At 40.3% G+C, this 17,152-nt stretch overlaps 1 protein-coding gene across 1 annotated transcript in view; it reads left to right on the plus strand.

The window, feature by feature from the left end:
• The window catches only part of HSD17B12 (hydroxysteroid 17-beta dehydrogenase 12), a 169,383-nt gene that overhangs the window by 100,138 nt on the left and 52,093 nt on the right, over positions 1-17,152 (plus strand). Inside the window, exon 4 of the mRNA XM_059069930.2 lies at positions 6,661-6,768. Coding sequence (XP_058925913.1) covers positions 6,661-6,768 — 108 coding nt within the window. The remainder of the gene's footprint in view (positions 1-6,660; positions 6,769-17,152) is intronic.

Genomic DNA, 17,152 nt, shown 5'->3' on the forward strand with positions numbered 1-17,152 from the left:
TCAGCTGTGTTGGCCTAGATGCATTTATTCACTCAACAAACATTTGAGTGACCTCTGTTACATGCCAGGCATTGTGCTAGGTGCTGGGAATACAAAGATAGCAAAATTGTGTTTGTTAGGAAGTAGAGACTCTTTGCATAATGTATTATGGCAAGTGCTTAATAGTGTTATATAGAAGGTCTCTAGGAGCACAGTCGAGAGGAAGTAAGTAGCTTTATGTTGGAGGTAATGGGAATCATGAAAATTCAGTCCACAGAGGTGGTGACACAGCTCGAATCTTAAATGATGAAATTTATAATATAGAAAAGATGAGGAAGGATAAATGTAATAAGAATTTTGTAATGAATAGGGGGAAACTTCGGGGGAAAGACAGATTGTTTGTTTGGAGCAGATGTGTCAAGAAAGGAGAATCAATATATGATTTTTGGTTGTTATTAATAGAAAAATTATAAATAGTACATGAGTTTATGTAGATTAGACCTCTTTTCTAGCATTCTCAGACTTAATGTTCCCAGACACCAGGGGAAATAATGAGGAAAGTCTTTCTAAGACCTATAAGATTATTCTTAGAGCAAAACTGTTAAATTTGAGAGATGTCGATTTTTTTTTCTGGTATTTGTATCAATATAAACCACCAATATATTATCCTAGTCTTCAGGGAAAGTGGAGAGATGTCAATTTATTGAGGAAAATGAAAATAATGATGGCCAGATCTAGAAGTATGTTAAACATAAGGCTATTATGAATACATTCATGACCTTTCTAGGTTTGAACATAAAAACGTGTTATTTTATTTTATTTTATTATTTCTTTAAATTTATTTTATTTATTTATTTTTGGCTGGGTTGGGTCTTTGTTGGTGTACACGGACTTTCTCTAGTTACAGCAAGTGGGAGCTACTCTTCATTGCGGTGTGCAGACTTCTCATCGTGGTGGCTTCTTTTGTTGTGGAGCACGGGCTCTAGACGTGTAGGCTTCAGTAGTTGTGGCTTGCGGCTTCAGTAGTTGTGCCTTGCAGGCTCCAGAGCACAGGCTCAGTAGTTGTGGTACGTGGGCTTAGTTGCTCCGCGGCATGTGGGATCTTCCCGGATCAGGGATCAAACCCGTGTCCTCTGCATTGGCAGGCGGATTCTTAACCACTCCACCACCAGGGAAGTCCCACGTGATAGTTTTAATATTGAGAGGTGTTTTAGCTGCATCTTGAAACTACTTTTGACAGAGAAGTTCCTTCTCTGTCGATTCCAGACTTGAACTAACTCAGGATCCTCTGAGTAAAAATCAGCAATGTGAGGGTAGGACCGGGGCACCCATTCTTAGAAGTGACGGGCTGACTCAAGGCAGCTAGGACATGCATTGCTATAGCTCTATATTTATGAATAATATTTGCTTTCTAATATTCCACCATTGTGGTCATGTGGTTTTCAGTGGAATAGTAGATAAAAAGCGATGAATGGTATCAGCCCAGCTATTTCTTAGCTTCATTCCCCACTTTTTAAGCCAGAGGTGATTTTCCGCCCCCATTTCTAGTGAGTTGACTGTCTTGAACAGCTCATATCAATCACCAGAGTATTTTGTTTCTTAGTTTTTTGTTTTAGCCACTAGGCTGAGAGATAGAGGACCAAGACCATATTGGAATCATTTCAATCTGGAAAAAAAGGAAGGAGGGCATGATTATATTTGGCTACAGCTAGTAGCTAGGATGCTAGCCTATCCAATTTCAAATATCAAGGGGTTTAAGTCAGTACAAATAGTCAGTAGTATGGAGTATCTTTGCATATGGTATGTAGTATTCTAATAATGGGATTCTTTAGTTCTTTAATTTCTTTAAGAATTCACAACACTAGATTTTACTGTGAGACATTGAATAAATGGAGAGCCTGGAGGGAACGCCACATTGTCATTCTTCATAAATTTAATTGAAATGTTGAATGCAACCCAATAAAAACTGAGACTAAACAAGTAAGGAAAACCAATAAACTTTTGAAAAAGAGTAATAGTAAAGGAGCTCTGCACTACTAGACATATTAAAAGTTAAAGTTAGAATAATTAAAACTAGGGCATTACGAAAGAACAGAAAAATATGATAGTAAACAGACTATACTTTTGGAGTCAGAATGTGGGCAGTAAAAGCTGTCCAATGGCCTTATACTCTCACCTCAATCACTCATTGGATGTGGATGTCATGAGAAAGGCATGATCTTGGGCCAGGCGACTCTCTGAAGCTGAGGCAACCCCCTCCCCCTGCCTCCCCCTTCCCCCTGCCAAGGGGCTGACACACCTGAAAGCTGTCTGCTGATGATACCCCAGCAGCTGGGGTAACCAGAATTTCCTTGAAGGGGCAGTTGAGTGGCTCATCTCTTTCCATTGCGACCTTCAGATTCACTTGTTTGTATATGTTTATTCCACACACTTGTAGGGTACTTATTTTGACTTGCCACAGCTCCTACCCTGGAGGAAAGACTTGACAGAGGCTGTCATGTCATGGGCCTCTGTGGTGGACAAGGATCAGAGAGAGTACTCAGAAGTATGTCTCCAAAGGCTTTGGTGCAGTTCTTACTCTTCCCCAGCGGTGGGCTGTTGCTGAGTTGCGGACTGGAAGAGTCTTGTGAAGAGCCTGGGGTAGGGGAGGTGGCGAGGGTGGAAATGAAGGTGGTTTTATGTGTATGTGGTCCCACTTCTCTTCCACGTGCTTATTATCACATCCTTGTACTGATGTTTAAAACGGAGGGTTCTTGTTCGGCTGTGTTGGTTTCTGTCGGCAGGGTCAGATGAGAGCTGATAGACTATGGGGAGGGGGGAGATGCCTAGATTTATTTCCTGGTTCCCAAGGAAGCCAGCTATCTCCACCCCAGCCTTTTAGGACATCCTTCATAATTCCTTTCTAATTGTTTTGGCCAGAGAGGGGCATTTTCTGTCCTATTCTTATATATGTACTACTATTTTTGATTCACACAACTTGGTGGTAGTGGTAGGGATGGTTCACGGAATCCTCAAAGCCAGTACACAGGCCTGGTCAAGAGCATGCATATCCCATAATCTTTAAAAAAAATTTTTTTTAAATTTATATTGGCATATAGTTGATTAACAATGTTGTGATAGTTTCAGGTGTACAGCAAAAGTTGATTCAGTTATACACATACATGTATCTATTCTTTTTCAAATTCTTTTCCCATTTAGGTTGTTACATAGCATTGAGCAGAGTTCCCTGTGCTGTACAGTAGGTCCTTGTTGGTTCTCCATTTTAAATATAGCAGTGTGTGCTGTCGATCCCAAACTCCCTAACTCTCCCTTCCCCCCATCCTCCCCCCCCCGCTAACCATACGTTCATTCTCTAAGTCTGTGAGTCTGTTTCTGTTTTGTAAATAAGTTCATTTGTATATTTCTTTTTAGATTCTGCATATAAGGGATATCACAGGATATTTCTCTTTCTCTTTCTGACTTACTTCACTCAGTATGACAGTCTCTAGGTCCATCCATGTTGCTGCAAATGGCATTATTTCATTCTTTTTTTAATGGCTGAGTAATATTCCATTGTATATATGCACCACATCTTCTTTATCTGTTCCTCTGTCGATGGACACTTAGGTTGCTTCTTTGCCTTGGCTGTTGTACATAGTGCTGCAATGAACGTTGGGGTGCGTGTGTCCTTTCAGACCATGTTTTTCTCCAGATATATGCCCAGGAGTGGGATTGCAGGATCATATGTTAGCTCTTTTCTTAGTTTTTTAAGACATATCCCATAATCTTGGGAAAAGAAACGTGAGGGAAGTCTGTTGGATTCTTCTGAGGAGGTTTTCCTCACTATAAAAGGGACATATAACAGGGATGCCCCGTTTCTGCCTCGGAACATTGCCCGCATGGATGTTTGGAATGGCAGTGGCTCTCTTGAAACCAAGAGAAGAGCCAGCCTAGGGAAGTAGGAGAGAAGGGGGGAAGGACCCTGGAGCCTTTGTGACATTGTTGAGCAATGGAACAAAGCAGATCCAAGACCTTGTCCTCACAAGCTTAGTTCTGGTGGGAGCAGATGACAGCAAACACATGCGTTATTAGAGTACATAGTACATTAGAGGGGGGCGAGCACGGTGGAATGAATAAAGCAGGGAAGGGGGACAAGGAGTGCTGGGGAGGAATGGCTGCATTTTTTATTTTAGTTTTAATTTTTATTTTTTAGTTATTTTTGGCGGATTTGGGTCTTCGTCGCTGTGTGCCGGCTCTCCCCAGTTGCGACGAGCGGGGGCCACTCCTTGCTGCAGAGCGCAGGCCTCTCACTGCAGTGGCCTCTCCCATTGAGGAGCACGGGCTCCAGGCGCTTGCTTCAGTGGTTGTGGCGCACGGGCCCAGCCGCTCCGCGGCACGTGGGATCCTCCCGGCCCAGGGTTCGAACCCGTGTCCCCTGCACTGGCAGGCGGACTCTCAACCACTGCGCCACCAGGGAAGCCCTGCATTTTTTACAGGGTGGTCAATGACGGCTTCTCTGAGAAGGTAACATTTACTTAAAGACCCAACAGAGACAGGGGATGTGGAAAAGCATTCCAGACAGAGGGCACAGGAAGTTCAAAAGCCTTGAGTGTATGTGGAGGACATCCTGTGTCTAAAGAACTGCTGGGACCCGTGTGACCAAGGCTGGGGAGCAACTGGAGAGTAAGTGGGTGGCGATCAGTTCAGTATCAGGCTGACGCGGAAGACGTTGCCTCTGAGCTGTAAATGAGACGGAGCGCTTTGGAGGGTTGCGAGGAGGGTGACAGGAGCCGACCTATGTTAAAAAAGGAAAGAAAGAAAAGCCCACAGTAGAGGCAGTGAAGAAAAGAGAAAGTAAACAACGTAAACTGGATTAGAACATGATTCAGAGTAATTCAGGTATAAGTTCAGATTTTTATTTATCTTGAAAAACTTGTGTCAGAAACCATTTTGCTTACCCTAGTGTGAAGACATAAGAAAGAGCTTACTGGAGGGTTCTTATTAAGTAATATTCTTTGCAAAAGGGTCTCTGAATTTTTTTTTTTTTAAGCAGCCTATCTATGTAAGACTGTGCCATGTAAGTCCATTCACCAAATCCTATGAGATCTAAAAGTAAATTTGACTCAGGGGTTGTGAGGTAGCTTTTATTACTAGAGAGAGATTTTCCTAAATGTCAGTATATAGTGCTAGTGTGGAAAAAGACTTTGCTTTCCTCAAATAAATAGATAAATTTTATCTTATTTTACTTCAGGAATAAAGTTTTACATTCAATAAAAGGTATCCTTCAGCCTTTTGATTTTGGTCTTTTTTCTTGTGAATTGGTAGCTCTAATAAAGGCAGAGTTCTTTACTTACTTGTGGTAAAGTGAACCATTTATGCGAAGACATGTCAGACCAGCTACTGGGAAATGACAGTCCTGTATCTGGCTGTCCATTACATGAACACGTAATAACTCATTTATATTCGAATAGTTAGGTATACCTTTAACACCAGATAAGGTGTTTTCCAGGTCAGTTATATCCTCTCTAGGTTATTCATAGATTCCTGTCTAGGGTGGATACTTTTCATTGAGTCTAAAGAACCTCTTGTGAACCAGCTCTTTAGTTTTAGACATAAATCCTTTCAGATCAAGAACAGAAACCTCCTATGTGGATTACTGCTGTATATTCTGTGATAAGCCGGCATTGGCTTCAAAGGAAGAAATTTTATTTTTGGAAGCAGGATTTTTAAATTAATTCTTTTGAATTCTCATCAAGTTCCAAAGAATAAGCATTCTTGGAGACTTTATGGAGTGCCTCATGTATGCCAGTACATGGTAGTATTGTTAGTACTAAAGGTAATACTTTGGTACCTTTGATAGCACTAACGGGTATTATTACCATCATTTTCACAAGAGGATGCTGAGGCCCATAGAGGATATGTGACTTGCTCAAAGTCATTTAGCAAATAAGTGTGGAAGTCAAATTGGTACCCAAGTCTGGGTGACCTCGCAGTCCGTTCCAGCTTCTCAAAGCGGCTCACTAGTGAAGGTAGAAATCAACATGACATGTTCCCTCAGATGAGTTTTGTTTCTCCAGGGTCTCATTTCTGAATCGGGTATTTCCCTTAGCTCTGTTTGGACCTTAACAGTCCTGTGCACAGTAGAACACTGAGGTCTTTCTGGTGTCACTTTGTAACTCATTACTATGCATTCTGTGTGGCTTTTTAAGTGTAGTGATTATTCATTATTAACCAAGCTCCTAAATTCCAATATGATCATATTCATTTTATTTCCACTTTAATAAGGTGGATTTTTTGTTTTAATAGATCACACTTAAGGCTTTTTCCTCAAATTATGAAGTATCAGTTTGCAATTAAAATCACAAACCAGTGATATTTAAAGAGTGTATAATATTATGATATGCATCATGTTTTATTATTTGTACCTTAGGGTCTAAAAAGTCATTATTATCGATTATAGGAGGACTGATTAAGGAACATTCAGCCAGCTCTGTGACAACATTGGAATTTTTATTGCAGAACTACTGTGTTGACTCTATATCATATCTTAGGTGGTCTCATGATCGCTTACAATTATCCTGGTCTAAATTTCATATAAAATTGGGGGGGGGAAAGTGTTTGAAAGGGTAATGTCATCAAATGCTTAAATCTTAATTGCCATATATAAATTTTTCCTCTCTCTATTTGTGTTTTTTTCCCTAGGAGAAAAATTCAAAGTGGAAACAAAGACCATTGCTGTTGACTTTACATCAGAAGATATTTACGATAAAATTAAAACAAGCTTGGCAGGTCTTGAAATTGGTGTTTTAGGTTTGTATCTTTTTCATGTTTACAGATTCTTCTTGCATTTATTGACTAGGACTTGCTTTTTGGATGTTAGGTGTTCAGTTGGTGAAATGACTAGTGAGAAGAAATTTGTCTAGTTAATACAAGTGATCATTAGATGATATGAATCTATATACGCTTGAATCTTTATGTTTTGGGCTGTGTTTTAATGATGATTCTACAATTGAGGTTGTTTTCCCCGCCTGCTTTATCTCCAGTCCCTCATTCTCTCTGTATATATTTAGATATAGCTATATCATCATAATCCTTTGTGGTGGGTAATGCTGACCCATTTTTACAGCTGAGGAAATAAAGGCTTAGAGGGGTCTCAAGCCTTTTGTTCAATATTACCCCCTCCCCAACAAGGAGCCTTTTTAGAGATTATTTTCCCCTAGTCTACCCTCCCATGAGACTTTAATACCACAGATCCACTGTGTATCTTGTTTATGTGCTGTATGTATATCTGTTCTTTATACATAAAAAAGGATAAGAGTTCACACCATACCCCCGAATCAATTTTTGTTCCCTTGGGGGAGCTACCACCCCAGTTGAGCAGACGTGGCTCAAGAGAGATGAGTGATTTGCCTAAGGTGCCGTAGAGACTGAGTACTGCGCATGAGATTTAGCCACGGTTTTGTTTTTTCTGAGTCTCCTGCTCCCTTGTGTTACACCTCAGCTGCCTTATTGCCCAAAACCGATGCTTCTGCTGAGATGGGGAAGTATTGGTCCTTGTTATGGAAAAGATTCACCAGATTTTGAGGAAAAGAAAAAAAAAAAACCAACAGGCTTCAGAAAGTTATCCAGCATTCTCTGACTCATTTCTAGAAAGAAAAAGGGCATCTAGTTCAGAAAAATGTCACTTCTTCACTAAATCTCTTTATCCTACTGCCTACATTGGTGGGAACCTGGTAATTGCCATTGTTTTCTTTACTGGACTATAAAAGGAGGAACAATGAAGAGAAAATACTTTAAAAAAATGTTTCTTAACCTTTCTTTATTCAAGACCCCACCTGTCTTCCTCATACTATAAAAGAATGGTCTCATATAATATCTTGAAAAGGCAATTAAAAAAAAGTTAGCCCTACATAGTGCCATTGGACCTGGGGTTAACCCTGGCTTTGATGTGTTATCTTTTCAGCTCCTGCCTGGTCCATGTCACACATCACCACACCCCACCTACCCTCACAGCTGTTGCCATACTTATAGGAGAGCCAGTAGCCAAAGATGAATGAACACACAGGTCTAATTTTGGCCTTGTTCTTCTCTAATACATACATCACTCGGCGTCTTTCACAAGCTCTTCTTCCTTCAGCTTAACCTAAAGCACAGCTAACATCTGTAAAATTCTCAACTTTTAAAAAATTCCAAGTCAGTAGTAGCTGTAACTTCCTAGTTAGGATAGACACTGCCATAGTCCATCCAAACCCCTTTTAAACTAGTCATGGACTGGAGAGTGAAGGCTGGCTTAGGCAAGGGGGGGGGCGGATCAAGGACCCCTAATCAGAGGAGACTTATTTTGAACTTGTGTTCTTGGAGAATAACTTTGTTTCAGGAGTGGTGCAGTTAATCACAGTTGTTCTTAGCTTTGTATATATTTCAGCTGCTTTTCACTGGGTAACTTTGAAACTATAGCTGCTCTGGGACTATGCCATTGAAAATGGAAGATGTCAGGCATCAGGTTGCTGCCGGGCTGGAGGGTTATAAAAGGCGCTCTTCAGCTGTTCTTTCCTGACCCAGTATATAGAAAGTCTGCAGTGTGATTTTATGCACAATAGATAGATCTGTTAAGGATGAGGGTACAGAGTACCTGGTGCCCAAGCACCTTTTCCCCACTTCTAGAATCCTAGGACTTGTGTCAATACATATTTTCCTGGGCCACATATGCTAATGGAACCACTGCGTTTGTAAGCCAGCCCCTTAGTAAATTGCAAACTGTGAGTCGGCAGTTTACACCCCTCTTCATTCATTCATTCATTCATTCATTCATTCTTAGTCAGTGACCTGGAGATACAACAATGAACAATGAACAATGGCTTTATGTAGTATAATGTTCTAAGGGGAAAGACAGCCCTAATCCAAAATAGTTACTTGTGGGCTAAGTGTTGAGATGGGGAGGGCAGGGTGTAATAAGAGGGTAAAGGGGATGATGGAGTTGATATGGGGAGAAATAATGGTGACGTGGCCTAGCCGGTGCTAGGAAAAAGGATGATTCCAGAAATATTGAGGGAGTAGAGGAAGCAGGACTCTACTTGTGAGAGATTGCAAGAGAACTCATGGTGACCTTCAGGTTTCTGGCTTGAGCATCTGTGTCAGTAGTGCCATCTAATAAAATGGGGAATCCTGGAGGGGGAACCTTTTTGGGAGTGAGGATCATTTAAGTTTGGAGTTCCTCTAGGATGTCCAAGTGGGGTTGTTAAGTCGATAGTGGACATATGGATCTAGGTTCTGGTAGAGCTCCTAACTAGAGATAGAGTTTGGAGGTAAGTCATCTCTGAGTAGTAATCTCACTGAAGAAAGGAAACTGGAGCTAATCCAAGGAGAATGGAGAAAAGGTAAAGAGAAAATTGGGGACAGAGCTCTCTGTTATCAAAGGCTGCCTGGAACGTGTAGTGTGAAGGAGGGATAATGTTTTGCACAAGTTCAGCACTGTCCACTGGAAATATAATGCAAACCACACATTTAATTTGAACATTTCTAGTGGCCACATTTTTAGAAAGCAAAAAGGAACAAATGAACTAATTTTTATAATGTATTTTATTTTAACCCACTCTATCCAAAATATTATCACTAACATGTAATCCACATAAAGTTTTTTGAAACGTTTTGTATTCTTTTTCTCATACCAAATCTCAAGTCTAGGGTGTATTTTACATTTATAACATATCTCAGTTCGGACTAGCTACATTTTCAGTGTTCAGTAGCCACACGTGCCTAGTGATGGATATCTAGCTCAGTAGCCACACGTGCCTAGTGGTGGATATCTAGCTCAGTAGCCACACGTGCCTAGTGGTGGATATCTAGCTCAGTAGCCACACGTGCCTAGTGATGGATATCTAGCTCAGTAGCCACACGTGCCTAGTGATGGATATCTAGCTCAGTAGCCACACGTGCCTAGTGATGGATATCTAGCTCAGTAGCCACACGTGCCTAGTGATGGATATCTAGCTCAGTAGCCACACGTGCCTAGTGATGGATATCTAGCTCAGTAGCCACACGTGCCTAGTGGTGGATATCTAGCTCAGTAGCCACACGTGCCTAGTGGTGGATATCTAGCTCTAGTTCATCTTAGCTGTCTCTCATCCTCAGTTTGTGTGGGAGAGCCATACGTATAATTTCTAAGTTTTTCTTGTGCTTTAACATAGCTTTCAACCGGGGGCAATTTTGCAGCATCTGACAATGTCCAGAGACATTTCTGGTTGTCACTAATTGAGGGGGGAGGAGGAGGAAGTTCTACTGGCCCCTGGTGGGTACAGGGCAGGGGTGCTGCTAAACATCCTTCAGTGCACAGGACAGACTCCCACAGCAAAGAATGATCAGTCTAAAATCTCAACAGTGCTGAGAGAAACGCTGCTTTGAAGTTATATTGTAATTACATAGTTCTGATTGAATACTTATGGAGACACACATACACAGACAACTTAATTTTTGATTTCTAAGTTGGTTACAGATCAATAATAAAAATAATTATAGCTAATGTTTACATACTCCTTTAAAGTTTATAGCAGCACTTTCACATACATTATACTATTAATTGGCTATACATTTTGTTTTCTTTCTACTCTACCAGAACTGTCTCCTTAATCATAAGCTTTGTATAATTATATTGACATTTATTAGCAGATATCTTATATTGCATTGTAATTTTAATTTGTCAAGATTTTTGAGGAAACTATTAAAACACCTTTATGAGCTAAATTTTCTCTTATTGCTAGGTCATATTTCAACTCAAATCTTACATTTCTTTGTCTAATGTGGGTATAACCCTCCAGAACTTGCGGAAGAGGTCTGGTGTTGATGTTTTCTTTTTTTATGATTACCTGGGCCTATAGCCCCTTCACTTTCTTTCTTCCCTTTTTCCTCCCCATCCAGATCCCACATACCCCCCCTTCTGTCTAATAAGAGGAAAATAATCTTATTTATTCTCCCTCCTCCTCTGCTTAATGTCAGTCTCACCTTTATAACATTCCCTAAAATAACAAACATGTACATTGATTTCTAGTAAGATTTAGCAATCCATATTAAGTCATAGGAGAGAATTTTGTCTACTGAGTATTAATGAAACCAGTAATGATAAAAAGAAATAAAAATCACCAAGGTAGGGCTTCCCTGGTGGCGCAGTGGTTGAGAGTCTGCCTGCCGATGCAGGGGACACGGGTTCGTGCCCTGGTCCGGGAAGATCCCACATGCCGCGGAACGGCTGGGCCCGTGAGCCATGGCTGCTGAGCCTGTGCGTCCAAAACCTGTGCTCCGCAGCGGGAGAGGCCACAGCAGTGAGAGGCCCACGTACCACAAAAAAAAAAAAAAAAAAAAAAAAAAATCACCAAGGTACATTCCATTTGTTTGAATAGCACTAACCACTAAAACATAGTCAGTGCTTAATAAAGAAAATTAATATTTTCAGAACTACAAAGGAAAATGCGAAAGCCATTGGTTGTGAAAGAAACATTGTTTTCAATAAGATAAGCAGAAAGAAAATAGCCAAGAATTGTGTGAATTTGTGCTCAAAGGTCACCATCACTTGATAAGACTATAAATGCGTAAGGTTGAGACAATGGATTCTTAACTCTGGTGTGTGAAATAAGTAAGCATCTGCTGTCTTCTCTCAGGCAAAGGCCAAGAAACACAGATTTGAGAAAACTTAAAAAACGTCAGCTGTTTAGAGAAAATGACATCAGTCCTGCTTTCAATAAGCAAACAATTAGTTAACAAAATAGGACTGCTATAATGCTCACTTGATTCCTCAAGAGAGACTCTCATGTGTGTTCCAGATTGGTTTGGAGGACTGCATACAATACATAGCAGGAGGCATAATTTACCAAGGCCAGGGGAGTAGCCTTGCATTTAGAAGTATGCCACAGAGAATACTTTTTTCAAATTTCACTATGATTTTTTTTTAACTTTTAAAAAGTGGCATTCTTTATTCTAGAGGTAAAAATAGAAAGGTTCCCCTGGAAAAAGATAGTTACTTGTTCTGTGATTCATTAAAAAAAAAAATCATCCATAGCTTTATTCAAGCTTTTAATTCGTACTAGTCCAAGAATTTCCCCATGCCAAATGCTATGAAGGTCCTCTCCACCCATACTATCATTATTATTGTTATTATTATTTGTTTTAAACTTATTTATTTTATTTTTGGCTGCCTTGGGTCTTTGTTGCTGTGCGTGGTCTTTTATCTAGTTGCGGTGAGCAGGGGCTACTCTTAGTTGCGGTGCGCGGGCTTCTCATTGGGTGGCTTCTCTTGTTGCAGAGCACAGGCTCTAGGCACGCGAGCTTCAGTAGTTGTGGCTTGTGGGCTCTATAGAGCGCAGGCTCAGTACTTGTGGCGCACGGGCATAGTTGCTCCGTGGCATGTGGCATCTTTCCAGACAAGGGCTTGAACCTATGTCCCCTGCATTGGTAGGCGGATTCTTAACCATTGTGCCAGGGAAGCCCATACTATCATTATTTATGTAACTTGTAGAGTCAAGAGAATCGGTTGGTACAGGGTGACAACCTGTGATGGCTTAGTGTCTTAGGCCTATTTATTACCAATCAACTTTTTCCTATCTCTACACAGTGGTCATAATTTTATTAGGAAGCATCATTTAAATAACAACAATATGTAGAGATAATAAAAGTCAGTTGATTGCAAAGAGTCATTGATTGCAAAATCTGGAATAGACCTTTTTATTCTCTTTTCTTCCTGTGTCCTTCATAAATGAATAATTGTTCTATTAATGTATTTGGTGGGTTATTTTTAAATTGGTATCCTTCCCTTCCCCTCAGCTGAATGCAAAAATACTTCTTGATTATCCTTGCCTAAGCAACCTTATGGATTATGGGAAATACTTGGGAAGCATTTGTGTTCTGTTTTTCTCCCCTACAACCTAGTATTTCCCTGAATGGAATAAGTATCTTAAAAGATAGTTTGAGCAGAGATTAATAGTTAAGATCAGTCAACTCTATAACTGTTTATACTTAATTTTCAAAGCTTTTTAACAAAAGACCCAAGAGTATTTTTAGCTACTTGGGGGAAAGGACCAGTGATCTTCAAAATGGCAAACTCCCAGGTAATTAATTTGGTTGGGATCCAGAGATGGCTTCCTTATAGTTCAGTGTCAAAGAAAGAGGAAATAGATGCCTAGGAGAGGGAGCCGCAAGCCTGCAGGAACTGGGTTGAGGAAAACTTTTCTGGGAACCCTAGGGAGGAGGAAATCTTGAGCGCACTGGGAAGTTATGTGGCTTTCCAGTCCCAATTGATGAAGGAAGTTACAAGTAGAAGAGTCTTGCTTCTTCAGAGGGTTGAAAAATGTGTAACGCTACAGATTATGTTCTTGCCAATTTCAGGAACTTTACTAATTAGAAATTAGTTTTAAATTGCCTTCTTTTGAAATGTAAATATTTCTGAAAGGGCAGTGACATCTTCATTTACATCTTATTGGGATTAGTACATTCAGTTTACCGTCTCCTTGCTGGATCAGTCACCCTGAGGGCATGACTATTTTAGTTAATGAAAGACATGGAGAAATCATTTCGAAATGGAGAAGAGAGGCTTAAAGAGGAAACTGTAGTGGTAGGTTGGTGATTAACGGGGTGCTGAGAGGGGATGAAAAATAGTAGGGCAAAATAAAATTAGTTGAGAGAGCACCAAAGATAAGTGTTTGGAAATACCCTCCTTCCTTTTTTTTTTTTTTTTTCCCTGTAGCCCAGGTATAAAATGACTCAGGCTCAAGAAAGGACAGAGGCTATTATTCTAAAGTATGTAGGAAAGGATTACAGGAGCATGGTCGGATGATAGTTTGCAGAGAGGGTGGAGTTTCTCTGTTATTCCACGATATGATTTTCATGCCTTCTAGGGGTGAAGGATACTTCCCCAAACTTCCCTTTTGTACTACAATTGAATTCTGTCCCTCACCACCCCAGAGGTAGTGTAGATTCCACAAGTTCAAGGACACAGTCTCCAATTAAACTGCATTCACTTCAGACATCAGCTACAAGTTTGGGGGTGCCCAGGCCACCTGCACTTTTGACCAACTGGCTACAAATTCCCATGACCCCTTCAGGTTCGACAATTTGCTACCCTTAAAATTACAGCTGTATTGTGAAGGATACAAATCAAGACCAGCCAAGTGAACAGACACATAATGCACAGTCCGCGAGGTGTCCAAACACAGAGCTTCTGAGCCCTCTCCTTGTGGAGTCAGGACTCATCACCCTTTCCACACATCTGTGTGTTCACCAGCTAGGAAGCCTGTGCTGATTCACCTCGTTAGCATAAACTCAGGTGTGATCCCAAAGGCCCGCCTTGGATAGCAAAGACATTCCAAGGGTTTAGACATTTCCAGCCCAGGAATCTGTGGCAAAGACCAGACAAATTCTTTACAGCATCTTTTCTTTCCTATTTGTTTTTTTTAATTGTTTTTTTTTTCTGGTTGTTTTTTCTGCGGTTCGCGGGCCTCTCACTGTTGTGGCCTCTCCCGCTGCGGAGCACAGGCTCCGGACACGCAGGCTCAGGGGCCATGGCTCACGGGCCCAGCCGCTCCGCGGTACGTGGGATCTTCCCGGACCGGGGCACGAACCTGTGTCCCCTGCATCGGCAGGCGGACCCTCAACCACTGTGCCACCAGGGAAGCCCTGGTTTGTTTTTTTCTTAAGATACTTTTCTCTTTTTTTTTTTTTTTTAACATCTTTATTGGAGTATAATTGCTTTACAATGTGTTAGTTTCTGCTGTACAACAAAGTGAATCAGCTGTACATATACATATATCCCCATATCCCTTCCCACCCTCCCTATCCCACCCCTCCAGGTGGTCACAGAGCACCAAGCTGATCTCCCTGTGCTATGCGGCAGCTTCCCACTAGCTATCTATTTTACATTTGGTAGTGTATATATGTACAGGCCACTCTCTCACTTTGTCCCAGCTTGCCGTTTACCCTCCCCGTGTCCTCAAGTCCATTCCCTACGTCTGCGTCTTTATTCCTCTCCTGCCCCTAGGTTCTTCAGAACCTTTTTTTTTTTGAGAGTCCATATATATGCGTTAGCATACAGTATTTGTTTTTCTCTTTCTGACTTACTTCACTCTGTATGACAGACTCTAGGTCCATCCACGTCACTACAAATAACTCAATTTCATTTCTTTTTATGACTGAGAATATTCCATTGTATATATGTGCCACATCTTCTTTATCCATTCATCTGTTGATGGACACTTAGGTTGCTTCTGTGTCCTGGCTATTGTAAATAGAGCTGCAATGAACATTGTGGTACCTGACTCAATTTTTGAATTATGGTTTTCTCAGGGTATATGCCCAGTAGTGAGATTGCTGGGTCGTATAGTAGTTCTGTTTTTAGTTTTTTAAGGAACCTCCATACTTTTCTCCATATCAGTTTATCAATTTACATTCCCACCAGCAGTGCAAGAGGGTTCCCTTTTCTCCACACCCTCTCCAGCATTTACTGTTTGTAGATTTTTTGATGATGGCCATTCTGACCGGTGTGAGATGATACCTCATTGTAGTTTTGATTTGTGTTTCTCTAATTATTAGTGATGTTGAGCATCCTTTCATATGTTTGTTGGTAAATTGTATATCTTCTTTGAATAAATGTCTATTTAGGTCTTCTGCCCATTTTTGGATTGGGTTGTTTGTTTTTTTGATATTGAGCTACATGAGCTGCCTGTATATTTTAGAGATTAATCCTTTGTCAATTGCTTTGTTTGCAAATATCTTTTCCCATTCTGAAGGTTATTTTTTTGTCTTGTTTTGGTTTCCTTTGCTGTGCAAAAGCTTTTAAGTTTCATTAGGTCCCATTTGTTTATTTTTGTTTTTATTTCCATTTCTCTAGGAGGTGGGTCAAAAAGGATCTTGCCGTGATTTATGTCACAGAGTGTTCTGCCTATGCTTTCCTCTAAGAGTTTTACAGTGTCTAGTCTTACATTTAGGTCTTTAATCCATTTTGAGTTTATTTTTGTGTATGGTGTTAGGGAGTGTCCTAATTTCATTCTTTTACATGTAGCTGTCCAGTTTTCCCAGCACCATTTATTGAAGAGGCTGTCTTTTCTCCATTGTGTATTCTTGCTTCCTTTATCAAAGATAAGGTGACCATATGTGTGTGGGTTTATCTCTGGGCTTCCTATCCTGTTTCATGGATCTATAGTTCTGTTTTTGTGCCAGTACTGTACTGTCTTGATTACCGTAGCTTTGTAGTATAGTCTGAAGTCAGGGAGGCTGATTCCTCCAGCTCCGTTTTTCTTTCTCAAGATTGCCTTGACTATTCGGGATCTTTTGTGTTTCCATACAAATTGTGAAATTTTTTGTTCTAGTTCTGTGAAAAATGCTATTGGTAGTTTGATAGGGATTGCATTGAATCTGTAGATTGCTTTGGGTAGTATAGTCATTTTCACAATGTTGATTTTTCCAATCCAAGAACATGGTATATCTCTCCATCTGTTTGTATCATCTTTAATTTCTTTCATCAGTGTCTTATAGATTTCTGCATACAGGTCTTTTTTCTCCTTAGGTAGGTTTCTTCCTAGGTATTTTATTCTTTTTGTTGCAGTGGTAAATGGGAGTGTTTTCTTAATTTCACTCTCAGATTTTTCATCATTAGTGTATAAGAATGCCAGAGATTTCTGTGCATTAACTTTGTATCCAGCTACTTTACCAAATTCATTAATTAGCTCTAGTAGTTTTCTGGTAACATCTTTAGATTTCTCTGTGTATAGTATCATGCCACCTGCAAACAGTGACAGTTTTACTTCTTCTTTTCTGATTTGGATTCCTTTTATTTCTTTTTCTTCTCTGATTGCTATGGCTAAAACTTCCAAAACTATGTTGAATAATAGCAGTAAGAGTGGGCAACCTTGTCTTGTTCCTGATCTTAGTGGAAATGGTTTCCGTTGTTCACCACTGAGGATGATGTAGGCTGTGGGTTTGTCATATATGGCCTTTATTATGTTGAGGTAAGTTCCCTCTATGCCTACTTACTGCAGGGTTTTTATCATGAATGGGTGTTGAATTTTGTTGAAAGCTTTTTCTTCGTCTATTGAGATTATCATATAATTTTTATCCTTCAGTTTGTTAATATGGTGTATCACATTGATTGATTTGCGTATATTGAAGAATCCTTGCATTCCTGGGATACACCATGATCAAGTGGGGTTTATGATCC

The sequence above is a fragment of the Kogia breviceps genome, chromosome 7, assembly GCF_026419965.1.
Source record: "Kogia breviceps isolate mKogBre1 chromosome 7, mKogBre1 haplotype 1, whole genome shotgun sequence".
Lineage (NCBI taxonomy): Eukaryota > Metazoa > Chordata > Mammalia > Artiodactyla > Physeteridae > Kogia > Kogia breviceps.